General features: G+C 38.9%; 1 protein-coding gene across 1 annotated transcript in view; it reads right to left on the bottom strand.

The window, feature by feature from the left end:
* Positions 1–20,239, bottom strand: part of LOC127583745 (CXADR-like membrane protein) — an 89,724-nt gene extending 69,485 nt beyond the window's left edge. Inside the window, exon 1 of the mRNA XM_052040044.1 lies at positions 19,913–20,239. Within this exon, the coding sequence (XP_051896004.1) occupies positions 19,913–19,949 (37 nt within the window). The 5' untranslated portion in view covers positions 19,950–20,239. The remainder of the gene's footprint in view (positions 1–19,912) is intronic.
* Positions 20,240–22,571: the final 2,332 nt, after the last annotated feature.

Here is a 22,571-nt window from a genome sequence, read left to right as displayed (position 1 = left end):
TATCTTATACTCCAAGAGGATTAATAAACAAGGCACCTATGTCTGAGCACAGGGTTTTGCTGAAATTTTAAGAGAAGCCACAGAGTTCTTTTGGCTGCCACTCTACTACCTGCAGACTTCACAAACTTCATTGAGGTCAACAGTGACAAACAGTGCCCTAGTCTATAAATCAGTCCACAACGAACCTACAAGTAAATGATGAAGTACTTAAATATCAGAGGTTGATATTAAGTAAGGTGCGGCCATCCTGTTGCTGGATTCTAAATTGAATAGATCACATTAACTGAATCATTGAGGTCCAATCTGGCATCAAATCAACAATGTACACAATCTGTCTATTTCACAATCTTCTGGTAACTCAGAGCACGGCATGAAACAGCACCATTCCCAACATGACCAATAGATGCCATATTGGATCCAGTTTAGCATTTGCAATACCCAACATCCTTAAACCCAATTTACCATGACATATGCCCCATTTATGCTGAAGATTTGCAGCACAAATTTGTGACATTTCTAATATGTGGGGTGGATGTTGCAGTGTTATCAATCAAGCTCATCTGTGCACAACTAATGGACACTTTTAATCAGCAATACCCTTCATTTTATGTTTCATGTTTCTGCCACCTTTAAAAGTTGAATCACTGAAGGTATCGTGTGGTGTTTTTATGAATAAGGTACACATAAAACAGATGCGATCCAAAAAATAATACAGCTAAATTACTTTGAAATTTAGTTGCTTTACTTTATTATGAAGTAGGAGGTGTTGTGACATGGGATATTTGACAGTACATTGGGCGGGTAAAAAAAATTTGGAAATGCAGCAATCTCCATTTTATATTTTTCAAGTTCCTCCCATTGCAAATTATATCTGTTTCCATTTTGCCTATAACAGAAATTATTTGTAACAAAACCCCAGGAGTAAAGACTGCCAAAAGTCACAGCTGGAAAAAATATGAAGTACGCTTAAAAGAGTTGGCCATAATTTTGAGCAAAATCTTATCACAGTCATAAGTCTTTGCACAATAAAAATGTCATATTTCAATAGGACATAGCTAAAACCTTGTTAGCCCTGCCTCACCCTATTAAAATTTCACTAAATGGAAGAACAGAAATGTTTTATTTGCTTTTTCAACTAGTTTCACATTTAGAAATGGGTTTCTATTTCAGATTGCATTTCCCTATCAAAACTTACTGATTATTGCAGTATTTAAAAACATGTAGATAAATGAAAGGAAATAGATTAGTTCATATTTCACAGTAGTGGGATTGATTTATCAATTTCAGAAAGATTAGCCAAGACTTCATTCATGTCACCGTTAATGGTATTCCACAAGTGGAGACGCAATGAAAAGCAGGGACTAGATCATTCCCCTTTCATCTCTAGGATTTAGTATTGAATTCACCACAGTCTCTATTTCAACTCCACATATTCTCTTGAGTTATGGGGCAGTTCCCACACTGATCATAATGAGAAAATTCCACAGTCAAAACTGTCCCTTACTTGGCAAAATGAGTGTTCAACTACATTCTCCACTCACCAAATCCACAAGAAAGTAATGAGCATGGAAAATATTAAGGACAATCTTCGGTAGTGACAGATTAGATTCCACATTGAGAGGGAGTAGGAAAGTTTTATTCATTTGTATTGTGCCTGACTTGGACTGTTTCATCCTGATAATGGTTGGCAGAAATAGAAGCACCTGTGTAAAACTAGTGGTTCAATCAATTCAGGACTCAGTGTTTCATTCTAAGGATCAGGAACCTTAACTGCTTTTCCCAGTATTACCAAAGAGACATTGAGAACAGTGGCAGCTTGGCTAAGGTTAGCTAACATCACCCACCAAGGAAGGCACCAGTCTCTGCTGAAGTAAGTGAATTTTGTGTAAGATAACTGTAGAAATAATACAGATACGAGACATCCTGAGTTGTTTGCATCAGAGCCTAATATTGCAATCTTGGTGTTGCATTTGAACCTTAAATTAAGTTTCATGACTTATTTCCATTCTATCATCAAACCTATCTACTTTTGCCTGCTTAATACCACCTTACTCCATTCCACCAAAGCTCATCTGCTACTGAGATCCTTTTCATGTTCTTATTACTCCTTGACTTGATTATTCCAATGCACATCTGGAAGGTCTTCCTTTTTCTACTGTCCATAAGTTTGAGGTCATCCAAATCAATGTAGCCTGAAGCTTGGCATTATTAGCAGACATTGGCTACTAAATACTTGCTGAATGAAGGAGAGGTAGAGGACTTAGGTTGCATCACACACATGGAGTAAATGAAGCTGATGCTGAGCTGGGCTTAGGGCCATGCAGAGTCTTAATGTCGTAATGGGTTCAAGGCTGTGAAGATGGACTGGACTAACTGAAAGTGGTTGGGGCAGGTCAGAATCCTGACAGCTGCTAAAGGTGTGGTCTAACAGTCTGTTAACTAATCTGGCCACAGTCACTCCGGCAGCTCCAAGGAGAGGATGCATTTAGTGGTGGTCGACCTGAGAACAACTGAAAAGTTTTAGAAAAAGAAACTAATCTGGCCGCTTTTGCTTCTTTGAAAATAAGACATTAATCTAAAGGGGAATTGCCAAAAGGGATTTCACCAGACAAAGGAGTCCGTAGTCAGAACAACATCTAATAATTTGAAACAGACTACTTCAAATTTGGACAAATAACTGGTTCAATAAATAACTTTTTTCATACATCGTAACACATGCACAAATACACAGGGGTCAGCATTCATCAGAATTAATTACATACAGACTTACAGGAAGAAAATGTTCAGTACAGGGATTTTTCCTTTTCAGAATAAAAGGACCATGTAAGTGAGGTTTCTTCTGGTTATTATTTGTGTAGGACACATACAGAAATAAAGGTGTTTACTATTTGACTGTAAAAGAGAACGATGGGGATCTTCCACTTTCACTGCCATCACTCTTATCTACACCAACTTTCCATCACCAGCAGTCCCAAAGGTCAAAAGGTATTTTGTTATTAAATGTATAACGAGGGGGAAAAAAACTGCACAGAAATGTTAATAATCCATCCAGATAAAGTACTTCATTACAGATTGTCACAAGGATCAGTTAAAAACAGGAGTGGGCAAGGCTGTGCAAACAAACAGATTAAGTTACAAGACAGCAAAATTGTGCTTTGCAAGGTAGGAAATTATAAAGATGCCTGATCAAGATATGTCCACTCAGATCAAAACCAAGGTCAACTGAACAAGTGTTCCTAATCAGTAGACAGCCCCACAGTTTGTGATAGAGTACAAACCTGGAAACAAACAAGAATTTGCCCACCAACTTCCTGATCCTAGGTACATCTCTCAAGGATGTAGGGGCTCAGTTTAGAATCATATTGGATCTTATGGTTACTAAGCCAAACTTAGCTGCTGCCTGGGATGCTTTGAATCATCTTAAAGTTCTCTTTCTAATCAAGGTCACATGTTTATCATCACAAAAGCAGGAAATACTGAAAACACTGAACGGTAGTGCTGCTTTCACATTTTCATTCGTTCATAGATTATATATTTCCTTTGACATGATAATGTTTTACCACTAGGAGAAACAAAGACCATTTTAATTTTTCTGGTAATAATGGACAAATATTTGAAAGAGGAAAATGTGTGGTTTGAAATAGAGAAATGAGATGAAGTTGGTCTTAGATTGCTTTGGCAAAGAATTAGCAAGAAGAACAGCCTCATTCTCTTTTGTAACCTGCCATAGATGTACTACTACACCATTATAACTGCAGCTTCTATTAACTAGGGATACAAAAACCAAGTCTGATCTTAGTGATACTAAAAGAAATGTGCCCGCAGTCAACAGAGTTGCCAAGGACAAGAATTGTGTTAATTCTGATATATACAGCAGATCTTTCGTGGTTTTGCAGATGACATTGAAGATTATTAACAAAATACTTCAAAATTATAAGATGACAACAACTAGAAAGACAAATTAATATTTGGATGGAGATGACAGCTCTGTTTATCAAGATAATGTATTTGAAGAGTAAAAATGCTAATCTCATAAAGGTCCATTGCAAAAGGAATGGAAATATGGGAGTCATGGCTAATTTGGGAGTACTTAATGCAGAAAGTTGGCATGAAGTTGAAAACATTTTATTTCGTAATGTTGCATTAGTTCATCTTGATGCATGTACACAAAAGAAATTAGTAAGACCTAATTGGGTCCATTTGTGGCTAGCTTCCAACCACCATCTGTTCAGATCTGGCATTCTTAAAAGCAGCTGAGCAGTTTATAAAAGTGCTATTGGGCACAATTCTCCTCTACTTACACCAATACTATTCTCATTTCTCAGGCATAAAAATTGCTCAAAACCAATTACAAGATGTCTCCAAACATACATGTAACTCAGGGATTTTTTGGAGAAACTTTGTGAATGATAAGGCGGGGTGGTGGGGTATGGAACAGCTGGAGCCACTAGAAGCATGAGCAAAGTTCATCCATGCAAATGAAATTTGGAGGAGTGCCCAGAAGAAAGGAGCTTCTGCCTTTGCATCCAGAACTGGTAATTTTTTGGCAGGACCTGTTAGAGTTAAACAAGAATGGTGTACCTTGTAGGGGCAAGGGCAGAAGACCTTCCGTCTATTGTTTCCAAACAGTAGCTACAGTAAAACCTGATAATCCGCTATCCGACTATTCAGAAATTATACTGGTCCAACATGTGGCTCTTCGAATGCTGTCTCCCATGCTCACTTCCACTCATATGGCCCTGGTTCCCATGCTCTCTCTAACACAATGGGGTCCGTGCTCTCTGCTCCCTACCATCACCAGGGTGCCAATTCCCATACTCTTTTCCACTCACCGGAGCCCCAGTTCCTGCACTCCCTTCCATTCACCAGGGGCCTGGCACTCACCTGATACTGCCTCCTGTGTTCCTTTTAAACTTACTGTCTTCACTAGAATATTTATTATTCTACAATGTAAAGTCTAAACGAAGAGTGAATTAAAACTGTGTTGCCATAATGAGAATAGCACCCAATAGTCTGGAAAGCCTGCTTGACTGGCACCAGCAAAATCCCCACCATGGCGGATTAACTGTTTTACTGTAGTAGGCTTTCTAATTTGTGGCCACTGCCATTGTCGCAAATTTCTACCCTATCTCGGCTGTGCTGAAGAATGAAACTGTGCTGGGGGACAGCATGGCTTCGTTGACACTTTAAGGCACGTAAAGCAGGTCCCCCAATATACCCAAGATCTAGATGTTGATTTTCAGATAGAAACGGGCAGAGCAAACACAGCTCATGGTCTATCCAGAGTCTGGAGCTGGGAGTAGAGCTGCCAAACCCACAGTTCATAAAAGACTGCTGCAGGCTGTTCAGGAAACAACATGTCATTTTTCAGAATGAACATTTCCCAGGTATAGCAGTTGCCCAAGTCTTCTTATCCTAAATAAATATTCCAGCCTGCCATCCTCCCCTTTCCATATCGATTCCTTCTTTTCCCAGAAGAGTTTGACCTGTTCATCAAAGGAACTGGAGTGACTTCCCTGAGATGAAAGCACGGTTCAGCACTAGTCAAGCGGATGAAAATAGTTCATGCCTCATGCCATAGAAAACAGGAAGATAGTACAATTGCCCAGCTTGCAATGATGAAAATTATCCCCCAAATTTCTCTAATATTGATTATATGAATCTTTCTAGGTTTTAAATAAAATGCCTTCAGGGCTCTCTTGATTACCAAGGTGGGAAATATGCAATGGGAAGTTGTACTGTGTAATGAAAAGCAGTGGAGTCATATGCACAATAGTCATCTCTGTGCTGAGTTAGTTGATCTCAACCTAGGAGTGGGTTAGTGAATGGAACATTTGCCTAGCTGGCTGCTCCTTCTCACTAACTTTAACTCTGACTCACTTCCAATGAACATTGGGTGACCACACACAAACACACACATAGTTTCCGGGACAGCTGTTGGTATCTGGTATACCATAATACAGATGTGAACAGCTGTCCTGGTACCTCCTGAAATTAAGAGGGATAGGGAATAAAACTGGGGTAAAGTTAATAAATATGCCACACTATTGATTGATTACTAAATAGGTTTTTGAGAGATAGTTAATATCTTCATGCATGAAGCAGCAAGAAACTTACAGTATGAACCTCCTGTTGTCTTATTTATTCAGTTGATCTTTATCTACCTTTATTTGACTGTCCTCCAGCTTTCTACATTAATTATTGTGTTACATGCCTTTTAAGTTTCCTTTCCATGATTTGTTGTTCTTATGCATAACATTTCTGGAATGTTAACAAGCATATCCGTAACCTCAAAACAGACTCCATTAACATTTAGGGGTCAGTAAGTATAGAAATGTGTTTCTAATTGAATAAATGCAGCAGAACAAGAATTATGGTTCAACTTAGAATTTCATCATTATATAGTTCATTCACGTTTTTTTTAATCCTGCTGCTGCTGACGCATTGCTTTTTCTTCACAACTTTTACATTGTTTCAAAATTTCTTCTCTTTAGAACACAAACTTAAAAAAGGTGCAAAGTATTCTGCAATTTTTCAGAAAGGATAATACAATATTCCATTTTTATTTAAGGCATTCTTTCTAAGGACAGCACAGTGGCTCAGCAGTTGGTGCTGCTATACATCTACAGCGATCCAGAGTTATCCTGACCTCAGCTGCAGTCTGCACAGTTTGTCTGTTCTTGCTGTGACTGTATAGGTTTTCCATTGGTGCCCTTGTTTCATCCTGCACCCAAAGATTTGCTGGTAGATTAATTGCCTACTGTAAATTGCCCTTAGTGTAGCTGGGTGACAGGAGAATCATAAGGGATGCGAGAGAAAATAAATTACTGGGGAACAAGTGAAGGAACAGGATTGGTGGGAATGCTGATGGAGCCGAACTTAGACTTGATGGGCCAATGGCCTCCCCCATATTCTGAGGAAATGCATTGTGGGATAGAAATGCCATTGTTCACATTCAGTGACAAAGTAATTTGAGGTACAGTAAAACTCCACTAATCCAGCACACTCATGCCTTTGATCGTGCTGGACAGTCAGATTTTCTGGACTATTGGATGCAATTAATACTCAAAACACACTTTTAATTTCTATTTATTTAGGTGTTACGTAAAACAGTAGTCTGACGAATTTTGTGGTGAATCTGGTATGTTTATAAGGAACAACACAAAAGGTGCTGGAGTAACTCAGTGGGTCAGGCAGCGTCTATGGAGGGAAATGAACAGTCTTACTGGAGGGAAATGGACAAGTTTAAAGGAAATGCAGGAGCCAGGGCTCTGGTGTGCCAGATGCCAAACCATGAGGACTTCCAAACAATCGGATAGCAGATTATCAGAGCTTTACTGCATTGCTGTAGAAATACAAAAGCAAAAGGTAGATTGCTCAGTACATCGTACTTTTTTTGTTATGTGATGAGACCTTGGCAGGTCCGTGATCTAACTCCATACACCTGCATTTCCTCCTTATTTCTTAGTATTTCTGCAAACAAAAATCCATCAATTTGAAATTTAAGATTAACAGCTGACATAGCTTGCTAAACCTCTACCACTCTTTGGGGTAGAATTGTTCCCAAATTTTACTCCTAAAAGATCTGGGAACAATTTTTGGACCAGTCATCCACCTCAACCCCACAATTAGCAGATATCAACTTCCCTCTATTTAACTTGTCATTTTTCCATAATATTTTAAAAACTTCAGTCAAACCATTCCTTGATTTGTTAATTTCTAGAAAATCAATTTACATTTGTGTAACTTCTCCCCAACAGTAGTTTGTGTAATTTCTCCACACAGTTCAACCTTAGTGTACTATAGTTTACCTCAGCATGCACTAAAGGAGTTTAAGGAAAAAAGGCAATGACAACTAATTAGAATTATGACACCATATCATTCACGGGAAAATTGGTTTAAAATTCTACACAAAACTATGAGTCTTCGGAATATGGGACTGATTTTTTTAAAATTTATTCGTTTTTCAGGATCTGGTCATTTCCAACAAGGCCAGTATTTACTACTCATCCCTAATTGCCCTTGAGAAGGTGGTGGTAAGCCATCTTCATGAAGAGATGCAGACCTTCTGGTGAAAGTAACCCCAAGAGACATTGGGAAGCGAATCCAGGATTTGGAACCAGCAACGATGAATGAACGGCAATGTATTTCCAAGCCTAGATCGTGTGTGCCTTGGAGGGGAAGTTGCAGGTGGTGGCATTTCTATGTACCTGAAGTCCTTGGCTTTCTTGGTGTAGAGTTTGTCAGTTGGGAGATGCTATTGGTATACCTGGGTGAATAACTGCAATGTGTTTTGTACATGGTAAACACAGCAACCGATGTGCAATGATGGGTGAAGGAACGAATGCTTAGGGTAGCAATCAAGAGGGTGGGCTTGTGCTGGATGGAGTCCAGCTTCTTGACAGTTGTTGGAGCCACACAAGCAGGTACATGGAAAGAATTCCATCACATCCTGACTTTTGCCTTGTGTATGACAGAAGACTTTGGGGTGTCAAGAGGTGAGTCAATTACCCACAGGATATCCTTCCTCTGACCTGCCCTTGTAGGTTCAAAGTTTGTGTGTAGTCCAGTTAAGATCCTGGTCAATGGTGCTTCCTAGGATGTTGATGGTGGGGAATTCAATGATGGTAGTGAAGCTGGCAATTTCTGACATGAATGTTACTTGCCATTTACTAAACCATGACTGAATGTTGTCTCAGTCTTTATGAATACAGGCAAGGATTGGTTCACTTGTTCAGGAGTTGCAAATAGAATTGAACGTTGTACAATCATCAGTGAACATTCCCACTTCTGATCCCAGGAAAGTCACTGATGAAGCAGCTGAAGATGACTGGGCAAAGGAACTCCTACTGTGAAGTCCTGGGACCTTAAAACACCACAATTGCCCTGGAAAAATCATACATATGTCTCTAGGAGTTTGTACAAAATGTAGATAATAATCCAAAATACTTCAGTTCTCCTACAGATTTTAGAATATCATAAATGTGTTAACATTGCAATGTCAGCTATAGTTTAATTGATTGCACTCTTGCCCTCTAAATAGAACTTCCTTGTTCAAATCCAACTTCACAGTCTCGGCATTTAGACTACTACAATACTGGTGCACGATTGATGTTGCTGTATTTCAGATGAGATGTTAGACAGAGGCTCAATCTTCTTTTCTATGTTTAATATCCCATGGCAGAACTTTGAAAAACATGAGAATTCTTCCCAGTATTCTAGCCAATATTTATCCCTTAACCAACAGCACCAAAAGCAAAATTGAAAAACTGCGGATGTGGGAAATTTGAAATAAATGAGAAATTGGCTTTGACCAATCATTGACCTCAAATATTAACTGTTTCTTTCTCCACAAAGACTGCCTGACCTGTTATTTCCATCATTTTCTGTTTTATATTACTTAAGTTCAATTTGTGTGATCATTACTTCCTGTGGGAGCTTATTTTTCACAAACTACAATTGTACTATGGATAACACACTTCAAAAGTACTCTATTGGCTCTCAGGACATCCTAAAAGGAATATGAAAGGCATCATACGAATTAAAGTCTTTCTTCTTTCCTCCTGCTACTTGAGTGCTCTAGTTTTTACCCATCAAGGAGAGTGTATCAGTGCAAGGCATCAAATTATCTCCCATTGAGCATTCCAGATCATAAATGTCATGGGATAAATACAGTATGTGTGACCCCACAATCAGCCAAATTGTCTGAGTGGGGATAATTCTGACTCTTGAGGGACAGTAATGAAATAATTGGCATTGATTCAGCTGCTTATATCAATCTTTCCTGGTGTTCATTTCCTTTGACTTCAATCAAAATCAGAGTAAGTTCTTAGAATAACCCAAAGTATTTCTCCAACCAATATAACTCTAGTTACTATTGCTATGTAGGCAAACTTGGGAAATGAGTTTGCATTTAACAGACTAACACCAACAAAGAATTCATAAAATGAGTAATTAATCCAGTAGTGGTGGAAGAAGTTAAGAGATAAAAATGGCTTCAACATGTTCCACAAGGCAGTGTGTCGTGCAAATTCTGAAGGACTTTAGAAACAACATCAAAGGCTGTTCAAATCATGTTCCATCCCTCTGGCCTCAGATCAATGAAATTTTCAAGCAGCGTGTTTCCCCTTTTGTCATATGGTTTCCAGTAGAAATAATTCAAAAATGACTACATGCTAATATAATGTGGCCCTGTGTTTTCCCTGGCTGAAACAAAAACCACTTGAGCTTCATCTACTTATTCCCAATGCAACATTGAAAAGAAGATTTGTTGACTCAGCTAAATTTACAGTTGCAAATCTTAATGTCAGAATGCAGTTTCACATGTGTCACATAACCCACATTTTGCAAATCCTGTTTTTATTACATTTCCAAGTACACTGTCTTCTAAATCGAAATAGCTAGCAGTGTTGGTCTGTGGTAAAGTACATCAAGGGTACTTTGGTTTAATACCCACTGACTCAGTCAACGTCATTAGCTGTGGCAAATTAATGCTTTAAAGCATAGTTTTGTAAAGGGTTTGCTCTCTGGAACTCTGCAAGAGGGCAAGCTAATCGATAAGTTGTTAATTTGGTGATCATTGCAAGCCAAGTCCCCTCTTTAAACCTGTCTCACAAAACAGGTCGGATTCAATCTAATAGAATGATGAAATAAAAGAATGAAGGAATACTTTTTATTTATTTTTAGGATGAGGCCATCATTGGCAATGTTAACATTTATTGTCCATCCATGGCTGCCCTGAGTGACCTGTTTGACCATTTCATGCAAAAGCTCAACATCAAAGTCATTGGCATGACACTGAAATCTCATGGCCACAAGTACAGGTGAGCAAAACACATCCACTTTCTAAAAGACTTTGCTTAACACAGTAACATAACCGGTAAATATTGTATCAAAAAAGTATTAAACCAAATCTTTGGCACCGCAGTAGGAAAATAGTTCACTTGAGTTAGAAAATGCAATGGATGAAGTGTGAAATCTTTGGATAACATAAAATGCGTAAATGTATTTTAATAATAATGAATGCTACAAACATTAGTAAACAGAACTGTCTGACCTTTCTTGTCATAAAAAACACAGCCAGATGTGCAGAAAAGATTTATTTGTATAAGGAAAACCTTGCATATAATCCACAAAACAGCTGACTGCCAGACGTTAACTCAGCAAGTCAAGGCATCATTTACCATTTTAAAAGATGTGCTGATTATAGTTTCTTTATCTTTAAATCTACATTTCCTTATCATAACATCTTCTAGTTAAAATTTAAGTGTATGGGCAAGTCAGGGCAAAAGCTCCACAAAGAACCTTCTGAGTATTTACAATATGATTTTTAATTGATTTACATAAACTTAGCATCTCTAAATGAAAACTTCACTGAGATAATTAAATATCAGTGTGACAAATATATAATTAAATTTTTGTCTAGTCTCCGTTCTGGTCTCTTTTTTGTATTCTCACGTTGTTCAATATGTGTCAGGTTCTTGGTCTCATAAATAGTGTCACCATGAACTCGAAGATTATAGAGGATAAATTCAGTCTTTGGACAAATGCCAGCTTCTAAATGTTATATTACACAAACTCCCTACAGCCCTTCCATTGCAATTTATTGAACATTTCATTAAGATGGAGCCATGGAATGATATGGTTGATATGTCTGATGCCTGACAAAATGCAGAGAACACTGCATGATCAGAACTGAAGAGAGCTGTCTGCCTGACCCTTTGGGTTTCCTCATGACAGCGCACACATAGCAGGAATGGGAATGCAGAATGTCAGTGATATTTGTTTACCTTAACTCTAATAGGCAGTCTTTAAAACAGATGACACAATGTAAAGCTGACTCTATGTTCACTCTAAGCTGAACGAGACAATTGTCATAAGTTACTGTCGTGTCGATGTGCCAGAGACCACATTATGGTGAGTGACACGATGGCAGATACAAGAATTCTAACAGTTGCTATTTTTCATGGGATCCCTCCTTTCATCCTGTATCATTTTTCCTTCACTCATTAACACACTTCAATAATAAATACCTTGATCAGAAAATCAAATCACAAATTGTGGATGAGCAGCAAGTTCTTGGTATCCAATACATATAATTTCTCCAAGTTGGCAGGATAAGTTAAAAAGGTGATCCAAAAAGCATATGGATTTCTTGCATTTTTTAATAGAGGAACAGGATATAAAAGCAAAGGGACTATGCTAATACTTCATAATTACTGGTTAGGTCTCAGCTGATGGAGGTGGACCATTCTGGGAATCACAGTTCAGAAAAGCATAATGGCCTTAACAAAAGGGTACACAGGACACTTACCAAGATGTTTCCAAGAATGAGAGATTTCCAACATATTCCAAGCATAATTTTCAAAATATTTCCAGAAGATTAAGAGGTGGTGTAGTTGAGGACTTAAGGACAATGAGAAGCTTTAATCGGTTAAGTAAAGAAAAACCTGCCTTCATATAATTTCTTTTACATCAATTTCAGGATATCCCAATGCCCTTTATAACCAAAGAAGTAAAAAGAATGTAGTTGGTGTCATAATGTAGGTAATAAAAAGGGTGCACTTTTAAATTCATTGCTAAAAGATCTAGAAGGAAGAAGAGGAGCATTTTTCTCATTGTGAGTTGTTAGATGCGGAACACTCCCTTGATCAAAAAGCAAAAAACTACAGATGTTGGAAAGCTGACCCACCTTCACGACCTGCCCATCACTTCCCACTCATTCCGCACATCCTTCCCTTTATTCCATGACCTACTGTCCTCTCCTATCGGATTCCTTCTTCTCTAACCCTTTGCCTTTTCTACCTATCATCTCTTAGCTTCTCACATCATTCCCTTTTATCCCCCCTTTCCCAACCACCTACCTTCCCTTCTCACATGGACTCACCTATCACCTGCCAGCTTGTGTTCCTCCCCTTCCCCCCACCTTTTTATTCTGATTTCTGCCCTCTTCCTTTCCAGTCTGATAAAGGGTCAGAATCAGAGAGATGCAGCATGGAAACAGGCCCTTCAGCCCACCGAGTCCATGTTGACCATCAACCACCCATTTACACTAATCCTACATTAATCCCATTTTCTGTTCTACTCATTCTCATCAATTCCCCCATGCCCCTCCATTCTACCACTCACTGACACACTAGGAGCAGCTTACAGTGACCTACCAAGCTGCAAGTCTTTGGGCTGTGGGAGAAAACCAGAGTATCTGAAGGAAACCTATGTGGTCAAAGTAAAATGTGAAGACATCACACAGACTGCACGAGGTCAAAATTGAATCCTAATCTCTGCTGCTGTGAGACAGCAGCTCTACTAGCTGTGCCACTCTAAATGTCTCACAAATTAATTTTTTTTTAAAAATGACTACCAATGTTAAGGAAACTCATCATTACCTCATGGCAAAATTCATTAGGAATTTCCCACAATCCCATACAGAGAATGTACACACAAAATCAAATCAATATTTTTAGGGTTTTGTTTAAATGGACAATGGATTTTATTTCTTCATCGACAAAGTCTAGACCTGAAATATCAACTGTTTAATTCCCTCCAGAGATGCTGCCTGAACTGCTGTTCCCCAGCATTCTGTATTTATTGCTCCAGATTCCAGCATCTGCAGAATCTCTTGTGTCTTCATAAAAACAGAAAATGCTGTTTTTAATTATTCAACAACTCAGACAGCATCCGTGAAACAGTCAATATTTCAGGTTGATGACCCTTCATCAGAACTGAGAAAAGTTGCAAATCAAATATAGTTTAAGTTGTGGAGAAGGAGGAAGGGTGGAAAGAACTATGGAAATGTCTGTGGCAGAGTGGAGACTCAATGTCACAAATGGTGGTGGTGTTGGCAGAGACTGGGTGGTGAAGGCTTCTCAAACACAAATGATCTACCTGGAGATGATGTAAATAGAAGGCAAATGAAAACAGAGGAAGGGTAAAACTGAAAAAGAGAAACAAGTGTTTACTTCCTTGAAGTCAGTAGAAGCCGATTCCATAAATAATTTTCTAAAGGGTTTGATCAGGTATTGAAGACATGCTGCTTGTAGTGTTACAAGTGAAAATGAGTTCAAGAAATTGCTCTTAAACAGCCCACATTGGTATAATGGGCCAGTTAGCTTCCTTCCATACTGTAAACTTCTATGACTCTATTATAATTTAACAGGTCTATCCAACTTCAAGATGTTAATTACTTAGTTAAATATACTGCACTGGTGCAAAAGCTTGTGTTTTAAAATCTTCAACCAATCGAGCTATTTCTGCTTTTTCACCAGTGCTGCAGCCCTGATTTGCCCTTGATAGAGCCAGAAATGTGAGCAGAGATTTGGATGAAATGCAACACACATCTGATGCGGTCTTAGAAAATAACTGGCTTTCAGACTGCTGGATTCAATGCTTTCTAGGGTAATCAATTTCCCATAAAGTTTTTGAATTAGCTCAATCACATATTCAAGCATCACACTTAATATTTTTTTCAAAACACCAATGAAACTTTTGCTTGGCTACAGGCCAAGCAGTTGGACATGTTAATTGGCGCTTTGCTGAATGCTTGCACACATAGGGCCCACTGGGAAAGCAAATACAGAGCAGCCCATGTTAGTCATTTGGACCCTAGGTTGCCTACATCAGCTGCAATGTAATGTGGCCAGAATTGCTGGCAGAGCATTTCAATTGTTTTATTATTTAAATGTTTAAGATTCCAGGTTTACTCTGTAATTGATTACACCAAACAAAAATGCTCTCTAATAATTAACTCCAAATATCAACTATCTCCACCATCTTAGGAATGTGCTATCATTCCTTGAATCCTGTGGCAATTCTAAATCCCATCCTACCATTGAATAGGAGAGGATAAGTGGGAGGAGTTAAATATTGGAACAGAAAAACCCATTCTGACCTACCCCAGTCCAAGTCTTGTCATACTTAAGACAATTATTCAAGCCCTTGATAAGATTCATTCCATACTCATCCAGGAGTCTACCCAACTGGTCAAAGTCATGGTCCAATGATGATATCAGTTGGCTCTCCTTCCTCATCATCAAGATCCCCCTCAAGGATTTTGCCCTTGCCACCCCACACTGGGCACTGGGTTTCATTTCCATATGTTCCCAGCTACACCATCCATCCTGCCTCAAAATTTCAATGTCCTCTGACACTTTGGCTGTCTGTGGGGAGAGCATGCAGGTTGTTACTTAAATGATATTCTGCCACTGAGATCAGACCTCTGTCTCTGGCCTTATTCATCCATTATCAGCCTCCTCCCATGCCTTTCCCTCTTCTCAACCAAGAGGATTGCTTTGATGGGAAAAATGAAAGGAAATATATAATGCATGAATTCTGACGAAGGGTCTTCAACCAGAAACGTCAACTCTGTTTCTCTTTCTGCTGACGCTGCCTGACCTGCCGAGTGTTTCCAGCATTTTCTAATTTTATTTATGCTTTTCTGTCATTCCATTTGATTAGAATATGCTCACCCATATTTAGGTGACAGTATTGCTTTCCAGATGTCTCACCCTGTTTACAGGTGAGAAAACACAGTCCAATTGGCAAAAATACTTTAAATTGAAGAACAGAGCTGGAGATTCAGATTATGTAACACAACCAAGTGATCTCATTCATATTTATGGCGCAATTTAAACCCTTTCATTTGTCATTGTCTTCTCTGTTACCTATATTTCATTCTTCTGATTTTCTCTGCCAACATGACATATCTCAATGAAGCTATTAACTCCTTGCTGGGTTGCAGTTCCTGGATACGCTACTTACCCAGCAAGTTGTCACTAACTGTGTGTAAGGATTCATAATGAAGGTTGGTTGCGTGCTTAACCATGGCAGTTAGTGGATGAGGTGCTAACCTAATCAATCCCAAGCCTGTCGTCAGATCATGTCAACATGTGTGCATTCACAGCCAGAAAACATAGGTGTCTGGATTTTTAATAATTCCATCAGACAGTAATGTCTGAACAATGTTGCCTTCCTAGTTCTGGGGCACTAGGAGCTGGATTGAACACCTATGAGCACTTTATACTTAGTTTTTTTTTAATGCATTGTGCCTAAGAATGCAAAATCCCATTCATTTACAAGTGACTGTAACTGTCCAATCAAACCCAAATACTTCAGTTTAGATTTGAAATAAATTCATTTCAAAAGCACAGATTAACTAAACTCAGGGAGCTATTCACAGAATGATTACTGCAGAGAAGGCAGCCATTCACTCCATTAAATCCATACCAGCTCTATGCAAAACCAACTCAGCTGGTCCCAGTGACTTGCCACTCCCCATAGCTCTGTAATTTCTTGAGTTTCAGGTATTTATCCAGTTCCCATTTGAATCCTACAATTGAATATACCTCCATTACTACCCCATGCAATTAATTCCAGACTTTAATCACTTGCTGCATATAAGAAGTCTTTCCTTTTTTTTAAGTTTGGTTTCTTTGCCAATCGCCAATTGATATTAACCAGTGAAAATGGTTTCTCTCTGCCTACTCTGCAAATACCACTTATAATTTGAACTCTCTCTTTCAGATCCCCTAACAACTTCTTCCCTTCCAAGGAGAAGGACCCTACCTTTTCCACCCTACACAACTGAGATCTCCCATCCTTCGAATCATTTTAATAAATGTCCGTACAACATTCTCCTCTCATACAAAACTAGTAAACCAATTAGGCTAATGATGCAGAACTATCATTCAGGAGTGTCACAAGAAATAAAAGCATAAAATACTGGAGATAATCAGCTGATGAGGAGGTTTCAGATGCAGCCTGACCTCGAGTGTTTCCAGCAATTTCTGTTCTTATTTCAGACTTCCAGTATCTGCAGTTTAAAATTTTCATTCAGAATCAAAATAAAAGTTTTATGCAGAAAAAGATCATAGAACGTAGAACGATACAGCACAATACAGGCCCTTCGGCCCACAATGTTGTGCTGACCCTTAAACCTCACCTAAGGCTATCTAACCCCTTCCTCCCACATATCCCTCTATTTTGGATTCCTCCATATGCCTATCTAGTAATCTCTTGAATTTGACCAATGTACCTGCCTCCACCACCGCCCCAGGCAGTGCATTCCATGCCCCAACCACTCTCTGCCCAATCATTTCATACTTATAATCTTAAATATTTGTTTCTAAATTGATAATCAACAGTTATTTGATTCCCCATTGAAAATTGTTTGGAATTTTCTTATGAAATAATGAAATTTAAAGTATTATTCTTTAAATTCTGTTGATACAAATCTTTATATTGAACTCATAAAAATACCCAGAACATTTTTATGTCTCTAATCAAGCAGTTCATGTCTGCATTCAGAAAAAACCTGGGCATCAGCTGAGCTTGGGCTGGTAAGTGGAAAGAAGTTTCAGCCACATAATATGTCAGATAGTGACTGCCTCCAACAAAAAAGAATTTATAAACACCACTTTGCAGAATACATTGCAGCAACTCACAGCTTCTTCGTGAGGACTTCCCAAAACCAAGAAGATCACAAACAAGAATGGATGTATTACCACATTCCCACCAATAATACACACCATTTTAACTTGGGCATCAATCACTGTCCGTTCATTGACATTGGATCAACATCTATGAACTGCTTATCCTACAGATATGTGGGAATACCTTTAACACTTGGATGGAAACAATTCAAAGAGAAGGTCCTCCACACCATCTGAAAGGTCTGAGTGGACCACAATGGTCACAGTAAGAAACCTCGCAAGAATGCACTCAATTAAACTACAAGCAAGGCAGCACTTCTGCTAACCTATGACATTCACCATTTCACAGGTGAACTTACAAAATAAAGCACAGATGCAAGAACTCACTCATTCACTTCCTTACTCCATTTCCCACCCTCTATAGTTTATGGAGTCATAGGATCATGGTCACATGTGTCAAACTGAGGGACTCAGTCTGGATGGATTAGGTAACTGAATCCCAAATTATTTAAAAATCAGGGAATTTTTGCAAAGGAAACGTCCTATACTGCTTTATTCATTTAACACAGAGAAAAGAATACAGCAATTTATCAATTAAACATCGGTCTGACTAATGCTCTATATTTAACAATCATTATTAAATTGGAGACGTGGGAACTTTCTCAGATACATTTGGGGTTATACATTTTAATAAATTTGAAAGAGATCCAATAAACATAAGATTTAAAACGATGCCGTAGTTCTGTACATAGGTAATTATTTCTTCAAAGTGAAGTGAATGTAAAATGAATCAAATATATAATTTAATTTTTATTTGGTCCAAATGGAGCCAAAGCCACTTAGTATGATTGTGAACTAGTAGTGAAAGTTTGTCTTTGAACGTCCTTGTGTATTCTGCGTTAATGTAAATAAATAATTGATTTCAATCTGTTTCTGTGGCCCTTACTATTTCTTCAACTTGTCACTAGCCTTTAGCTTCAGCTCTTTTTTTCTGATCCATTGCCACTGTGTGACTGTCTTCAACTCTTATACTGCTGTATGCTTGAATCATCCCTCCAAAGACCTCCATTTGGCCAAATCTCTTACCTTCGAAACCTCCATCAAAACCTCTCAACGTGACCAAGCATTCCCCATCTTTACTAAGTATTGTTTTCTGAAATTCCCTCTTTATCTGTTTCTCAGATGAATAACCTTTAGGATAATGTTTCCGAAAGTGTAGTTGAAGTCCAGTTTGCTTTCAATGTTAAGCTAACAACAGAAGGGGTTGCATTGATTTTGCGTTAAAGTCCAAAGTTTGCAGATCCAGTTATTTATATAATGTCCCAAAAGCACATAATGAGATCATACCTGTAAACATCAAAAATACCAATGAATGAACCTTTAGAAATGAAATCAGCAGGAGTGCACAGAGTTTGAACTGTGCCTTTCCACTTTGAAGCAAAGCGTTTCAAAAAATAGAAAGTTAACTCTTTGAAATTTCTACTTCTGACAGTTTGCTTAGAATTGATACAGAGGGAGATAATGCAATCCATTAAAAGCAGATTTATCCCTTCTTGTCATTCTGGTTTTAATGCAGAACAAACTCGCTTTATTTTAAGTAACCCTACGACCAAGCACAAGATCAAAATAAAACTAGCTGTTCCCCGCGTGGCTAAGTTGCTCTGAAGTCCCTGAGTCCCAGAGGAGGACGTGAGGACAACACGCGGGGTCAGGGCAGCTGGCGGAGGGCTGCACCGCGCTTCTCGAGTGCCTCACACACAATTGCCAGCGGCTCACGCTCCGGGTCAGTGGCTCTGCCTGCATCCAGATGTCTCACGACTGCAGAGATACTGAGACCATACCATCAGATACTCCTCACAGTACAGCGCAGCAATATTAATCCTTTCTCCAACGTTCAATTGCTTTTTTTGTCCTCTTTTTTGTTAATAAACTCCAGCCACCCCCTTCATTAACCCAGTCTGCCGCGTTTATGTTGTTTTGGTCTGGAAACTGTTAATGTAACAGACCACATCTGTTTCTAATATGGGTCGAGTTACATCTTTTGGAAACAATGCTGCTTTTTACTTAGTGAATTGCATTTAAAGAAAGTTTTCAACTGAAGTGAAAAGGGGCATAAAACACAATAACATACACAACAGCATCATCTAATTTAATTATACATGGCATATTGTCGATGTTACAACAAATAAAGTTCTGCTAATGTTAAATTAAACCAATAAAACGTTTAAAGTAAGCTCAAATCCATAGTGGAAAATAAAATGGATTTCATGAAGTAACTATGAAAGTCGCTAAGGAATCCAAAATTATCGCACGTCCCAAAGTCTTCATCAGCCTCACCCACACTGGTACAAAAAAGAATCAGATTTTAGAAACCAGGCGTAAAAAAAACCGATCCAAAACCATGGAACGAAGTTTTACACATGTAACTTCTCGTTTTGGATTAGCGGGACCAAATGAAATAAAACATGATAATCCGAAGCACTTACCGACCATCAGCACCAAAGTGAGAGAGGACAAAATCATGTTGCCTTCAGAAATTCGACATTTAATCCATAACTTGATGAGGAAATTTCGTGCTGCTTTTCTCCGCCTCCTTGATTTTTGGGACTGGAATGCTGGGACAGACCTGAGCACATTAAAACACCAGGAGAGGGAATGCCACTGCGGGATATTTACATCTTCACAAGGCAGCGCACTCCAACATGTCCCTTAATCAACCCATTCCGTTCACTCCAGCTGCCCAGATGAGGACTTCAGTGTGCTGGAACCGTCTTTCCTGGGAGTTGATGTGACAGGTCCGTTTAGTTGAAGGCTGATTGATTGGCTTCAACTAGTGAATGGAGAAAACAGTGACCGCCCGAACTGACATTACACACACTTTCCTGCCTGAAACTGCAGAGAGCAAGACTAACCTAAAAGCCGGCAAAACAAATGTCGTTCCTCTTCGATTACTGGAGTGACTTACTGCTCACTTGTGAGTGGCTCTGTTCCTTAATGCAAGTTTTAAATAAGGGTTTTATTTCAACATTTGAAACACAGTGACTTAATAAAAGGAATGCTACCATCTTTAGAGTTTGAATCTAAACTAGATCCCATCAGTTTCCTTGCCCAACAGTTATAAAACCAATGCCTTTGCTGCCTGATCCAGTGCTGGGAAGTAAATGTAACTGAATATTTTCCTACCAATATGCCACAGCAATGTCATACTTGTTCTAATTGGCTGCTTTTCAACCTGGTTATTTAACTCTTAATTAAAAAGGAACGATTTAAAATATCAAAATAGTATGCACAAACTTGAACATTTGAAGTCACAGATGTTAGTGTTGAACTTCCCAAATTCTATTCCAGCTTCCAGTTAATTGTTTCTTCTTCAAAAAAAATTACAATGTTGAAGAATGAAAGCATTCCCAAAAGTACATTTTCATCTAGAAAATCTTTGGCAATATTTGTTTACTTTGTTTGCACTGCAGAGGGAATAAGATTAGTTGAAGAATTCTTAAAAGAGCTAGTATATATATAGTGGGCCAAATGGCCTTCTTATACTTTGATACTCTACCATCCATCAACAATCACTTTCATGGCTGTGTGGTCATCAGGCCATACCTGGCTCCATCCTCACAGATACAAAATGGATTCAGAAACTATGTTCAGTACCTAGTTCAATCTGTAAGTCCTGATATCAACAGTAGGTCCAAAACTATGGCAGGATGGGAGAATAGGGGAGTGAAAGCGTAATGTCACACCCACTGACACACCTCAGATTGGTGTAAACTTGGATGTAGATAGAGCTTAAAAACATTTCTGCAGCATCACACTTCAATTCAAACTGACAATGCAATAAGCAGCCAGTGACAGTGGCAAGCTGGTTAAAGTTGTCAGGATGTCCCAAGGGCAAGGCTCAGGGTAGGCTGCCTGTCATCTACTGGCTGCTCAGAGCTTAATCAGAGCTTCACAAGTCACCTCTCAGGTGCAGGGTCGAATGGTCAGCAACCATGGACAGTGGGCCCAAGCATTGGGCTGGGCCTTAGCCAAACTGGCCCATTGAGTTTTTGTGACTCTGAGTGCAGGCAATAAACCAGAATAAATTCTTGGAAAAGTTGGCATTAAATTTTGATTTGCATTGCCATGCCAAGCAAAAATAAGATTTTTGGCATTAAAACTAGTTTTGATGTTTTTAACTAATGACATTTTCCAATCTGGGCTTTGTTTTGCAGTATGTGCTAACAGTGGATAGAACCACTAAATGAGCTAACTAGGAAAGGATGGATCCAGATAAGAGAATTGACCTTGCACTTCAGTAAGGAGAGGCAACAACACCTCCACCACAATTATCCTCAATACCGGTGCCCTGCAAGGCTGCATTCTCAGCCCCTTATGATACTCCCTCTACACTCACGACAGTACAGCCAAATTCTGCTCTATTTCCATTTACAAGTTTGCAGATGACACCACCATAGTGGGCCAGATTTCAAACAACAACAAGACGGAGTACAGGAAGGAGATAGAAAGCCTACTGGCATGGTGTTAAGACAACAACCTCTCCCTCAATGTCGGCAAAATGAAGGAGCTTGTCCTTGACTTCAGGAAGCAGGGTGGAGTACACACTCCCTTCTGTATCAATGGTGCTGAGATAGAGATGGTTGAGAATTTCAAGTTCCTAGGTGTAAGTATCACCAACAATTTGTCCTGGTCCAGCCTCATTGATGTTACAGCCAAGAAAGCTCACCAATGCTTCCACTTCCTCAGAAGACTAAAGAAAGTGTACAAGGTTGGTAAATGTGAGATCATCCACTTTGGGAGGAAAAATAGAAGATCAGATTATTATTTAAATGGTGAAAGATTGCAGCATGCTGTTGTGCAGAGGGACTTGGGAGTGCTGGTGCATGAATCACAAAAGATTGGTTTGCAGGTGCAACAGGTTATCAAGAAGGCATATGGAATGTTAGCTTTCATTGCTAGATGGATTGAATTTAAAATTAAGAAAGGTTATGTTGCAACTGAACAGGGTACCAGTGAGGCCACACCTGGAGTACTGCATGCAGATCTGGTCTCCTTACTTGACAAAAGATATACTGGCTTTGGAGGCAGTACAGAGGAGGTTCGTCAGGTTGATTCCAGAGATGAGGGGGTTAGCCTATGAGGAAA

Source organism: Pristis pectinata, chromosome 27, assembly GCF_009764475.1.
Source record: "Pristis pectinata isolate sPriPec2 chromosome 27, sPriPec2.1.pri, whole genome shotgun sequence".
Classification (NCBI taxonomy): Eukaryota; Metazoa; Chordata; class Chondrichthyes; order Rhinopristiformes; family Pristidae; genus Pristis; species Pristis pectinata.
This window is presented reverse-complemented; position numbering and strand designations above follow the sequence as displayed.